Raw genomic sequence first — 4,625 nt, forward strand, 5'->3', positions numbered from 1 at the left:
ATAAAGGGAACTAAGTACGATTGACATTAAACTGCACGCATTAACACCAAACCTCATAGACTTTTCTTTGGTATTTTATTATCTTATTACACTCTTCTAGTACAAGTCACCTTTACCAGTTGTTACATGGGCCTTAGATTACTAGACATCGATTTCTAACTTCTACTCACTCAGACAGAGTTTTTGATAATCGAGAAATCACACAAAGTGCCAGATGCCCTCTCTTGGTCCATATCGTTTTCAGAAGCAGAGATCTATTGGGGAGCACATACACCAGGTACCTTGATCAATTTCTTTTTCCCAAACATATATAGAATTATTATAGAATAAATATACAGAATGGAAAGTCCTCTTCTAAGCCAAGTTGAAAGTATGGGAATAATAGAGCATCGTCGTCAATAAACCTGCAGCTAGAATTGATGGTTAATTGTGTGAATAGGTCTATTTACTTGTTCTTCCAAACTGTCAATCAAATAGCTAATTTGCATACACTCAAAACTTCACAAACACTTACCTATAGTAAGGCTGTATACTAGATAAAGGTTTGAATGTTAAATTTGTGGCCTGTCATTCTTTACTTGTTTGGGCTGTACTTTTCTTGAAACATTTCTTAACATCCTGGGTTTCACACAAGTCTGCAATGTTCCACATGATTCTTTGGGTTTCTCTTCACCATTTCTATGTCAACAACAGGGGGCATGTAAAGCCTTTTGCCTTATTCTCTCATAAGTTCTGACAGAAATGACAACATAACATGTTCATACAACATCTACGACTATGATATCAAAGACATAACTTTTCCTTGCTGACACCTATTTACAAATATATATTAAAAGAATTGTAATGAATCTTTCCAGAGAGTCACATGATAAAGTTTAAGAGTGTATTTTACATAGCATGGCTTCAGTGTGCTTACTGAAATATCAACTTTACACTTGCACAAGTCATCTTACTGCCGTAGTGTCCTGCCCAGAATTGCGTATCTGAGCCCTTGTCTTTAAACAGTACATACCGCACTCCAGGTCCGTAACTACTGAAGGTGTGCATCGCCTGCAAAGAGAGAAGAAGGTATAAGTTCACACTGTCCAGAAGGAAAGAGAAACAATTTCGACTATATACAAGATTGGAGATTGACTGTGCACATAAGGCAGCAAGTTTCCTTGTTTCCATTTCGCAGCAAGAAGCAACACTTCAGTGAAAAGCTCTGTGGAAGATCACATCTAAATCACGGTGTAAGCAGGTAAGACATAGCACTGGTTAGAAAACTCCCATGTCCAAATTTCCTGCAGATGTCAGTACTCAAAATACTTTAAAATATTTTTATATTTTGTACAAGGAGGTGTTGCTAGGACACCTTCTCAAAGATGGGGGCAACCCCTACGTATACCGAAATGCCCTTCCCAGAATTGAACCAGGTTCTGCCGGCGCCAGTTTGCAACCTGGAGCTCAAATGTTTAAAACTGCTACCACTTGTGCTACAAGGACATCCCTGACATAAAAAGTATAAAACAAATGATGACCATAAAGTAACCCTACACATGTGATTTTCACTGTGACAGCAAATTCATAATACATGCACTGCAAAATTGTTCCCCTTCTATAAGTCTGAATACAACACAAAAACCTTTTTTCCCTCTTCCAAAAAGACAGCAACCATAGATGTTACAGTTTCTTACTTGTTTCCACTGTGAGTCATTCCACTGAGGTGTGACAGCAGGACCATAGCTGAAGGTGTCCACAACCTTCTTTTCTTTATCCAGCAGTTGAACCTCCAGCTCGTACTGACTGCCACAGTCCCATCTAGGGGCATACCTGTGGGGAACATAAAAGATAACATAACTGTTTTACAAAGTAAGAAGAAGTTGAACTTGTCTTTTACATACTAGAATGTATTAGGATATGTAGAGGTGATAAGATACCTTTTTCTTATATCAAAATTGTGCCTAATCACTAACGCTACTAGCTGTTTAAGCACAAATGTACAATAAAGGCCATTCATTCATTCATTCATTCATTATTATTTGATTTCATTTCATTTCGATTCCTTTGTGATAGCCTGATTCAATTGTGCATAAAGCAGCCAGACAACTTTTGTCGGCCATAATAGAAAGGTATACGTAGTAGACAGACCTGTCAGCTGGATGAAAAATGAGAAGAACTGGCATAGCCAAACAGGGAAATGCCATGGGATTTCAGTCAGTCTATCCAGCTACATGTATATCATCACTGGTCGGTTAGTTCACTCCTAAGCCATTTAACTCCTACTAGGCATTTATTGCTAACTTGGCCAAAGTTCCCTGTTGCCTTTTGGCCAGGAGTCTGGTAGAGACTAGTAGAAAGGGGCCTGTTAGTGTTACAGCCACAGACAGCAGAGTTTGCATTTAACACAATGTAAATTTACATGACGATTGTATACATGCACATATCTATACAGAAAGACATCAAACTTTAACAGATTCCAACTTGCAAGCACATAAATCACACACACAGACACACACACACACACACAGACACACACACACACAAATGACAAGGGCATTTGTGGTTTTCCCAGTCTTGGATTGCCCAGCTAGATACAACTTTACTCACCATTCGGACACCTCGATATTTGGTTGTGTTTCGTCGAGACACTTTTCCAGGCACCCCTCGGCAACGAGGTCAATCTCCTGCTGTCGGGAACACCAGCCGTAGGACGTGACAAAATTGTCCCGTACGGCGGGATTGGGGAACGCCTTACAGCCCACAAACCTCTCCACCTTCCAGCCCTGTCCTCCGTTTTCCAGCACCTCCCAGTGGCGCATCCCATCTAGATTGGACGTAAAACATTCACAGGTGTTATAAACAAGACATAGACAAGCCTCCCGTGCAAGCAATCTAGCTGTGACCTGAGCATTTTTTGTGACTATCAGGGAGACACCAATCTACTTGCTTATACAAGTGATACAGTAAAATCATATTGTGTTACCAAAAAATTAGCACATTTGGACTGATTCGTAAATACTGCAATCGAATAATGAATTCTGTTTTTCTATTGCACATGTTGGGTTAAAGTTTGATGCACAAGCAGTTAACAATTCAGGAAAAGAACATTCACGAGCAAAAATGCACATTTACCAGTTGTAACAATTGCTACATGACAAGTCAACAATGCTTGTTGGTCACATGTGCTGGCATGTGTATTGTGTGTATCGCATTCGCAAGTAATGCTGGGAAGTAAACTAGTCCTCCTCTGGATGGGCGTGACGAGTTTTCCGCCAAATATCTGCTTGGAGACTAGTAAAGTGTGATGAAATCTTCTTTAGCAGTCCAGTCTCAGGAGAATAGCCTACCCCGCCTTTTCTGTCCAAAATAAGTGTTTCTCACCTTCTCCACAAGAGTTCTTGATTAGATTCCTCCTGTACGGGTTCTTGAAGTAGAAGTCTCTCCAGTCCGAAGGCTGAGGGCCCATCACTCCTACCACAAATCTCCCCTCCCGAAGGCATTTCTTCCTCCATATCGTCGGGCGGTCTACCGTGTCTCTCCAGTCCTTACAGACAAGACGTGCACTCTGAACCAGCTCCTTGGCGGGAAGAAACGACAAGACAAGAAGCAGTACTTCCTCGGGGGCTAGAGAGATGTCAAAACCTTCGTAAGAAAGTTCGTCGGTTTCGTGAGATCCTTGAGGATCGGTTTTCTCCGGGCAGGCGCCGTTTGACCCCTCCTTATATTTTGCACTCTTCTTGGATGGAGTTGCGCCCATTTTTCCTTAAGGTCACAAGTCGCTCGGTGTTTTCTCCTTAGTAGACCCTGGTACCTTACTAACACTTGTCAAATCAGGCAGAACTGAAACTTAAAAACGGGAGTGCTGACTCAGAGTCATCAGATGATGCTGAGATGATGCGCACCCGTGTTTTTACCGGCTTCCGCGTTCCGGTCTCAACCACTTCATACAGAGGGGTTGTGATAAATCTACTTTACTAGGAAATATACATTTGATAAGGTATCATGAACGAATATATACTACTAGCATCTTTGACGTTATGCTCTTTAAAAGAATACAAGACCGATTTAGAAGAAGTCATAAGCATATTGAAAAGATTTCACCCCCATTCAATTAATAGACTCATCTGAATTGTGACACAGGTCATAGTTGAAACTATTCACCCTGATTATCTAATTGCGTAGCTGTACGACCACCAGTAGCATAAAGTGCTGTATGAAGGAATTTATAACATGAACGCTGCCCCATCAGAGCCCTTCAATTACTGCATTTATATCCCCATAGTGCAGAAAAGTGTGGTACTATGAACTGAAATAGAACCACACATTTTTCATAGTACCATACTTTTTCTGCACCACTGGTCATGCAGCTCACAGACACACTGTACAAGCTAATTTCCCAGGGAATTAGACAGGATGTGGCATGTGGCAGAGACATGAACAGGTCCATTGATCAACAGAGACTAACTTTAACTCAGGTCATCCCTTCTTTAAAAAAAAAATATAATGCAATATCTTGAATATGAATATTGTCCTTGATTCATTTTGAGAAAAATGGCTATTTGCCATGTTCTAAAACAGTTAGAACAGCATAATTACGAAAACAAGCACTAGATGTCAGTCAGCAACAGTAGTTTGTCAATCAA

The 4,625-nt window shown here is 40.6% G+C and overlaps 1 protein-coding gene across 1 annotated transcript; it reads right to left on the reverse strand.

Moving 5' to 3' along the window:
* Positions 1-94: 94 nt before the first annotated feature.
* LOC118408504 (F-box only protein 44-like) lies at positions 95-3,913 on the reverse strand. Its single transcript, XM_035809321.1, has 4 exons — positions 3,364-3,913; positions 2,590-2,806; positions 1,677-1,812; positions 95-1,050 (listed from the first exon to the last, which is right to left on the reverse strand). The coding sequence occupies exons 1-4, from the start codon at positions 3,737-3,739 to the stop codon at positions 913-915; spliced, it is 867 nt and encodes a 288-aa protein (XP_035665214.1). The 5' UTR covers positions 3,740-3,913; the 3' UTR covers positions 95-912.
* Between the last annotated feature and the right edge of the window lie 712 nt (positions 3,914-4,625).

The sequence above is a fragment of the Branchiostoma floridae genome, unplaced genomic scaffold (genome assembly GCF_000003815.2).
Source record: "Branchiostoma floridae strain S238N-H82 unplaced genomic scaffold, Bfl_VNyyK Sc7u5tJ_168, whole genome shotgun sequence".
In the NCBI taxonomy this organism is placed as follows: Eukaryota; Metazoa; Chordata; class Leptocardii; order Amphioxiformes; family Branchiostomatidae; genus Branchiostoma; species Branchiostoma floridae.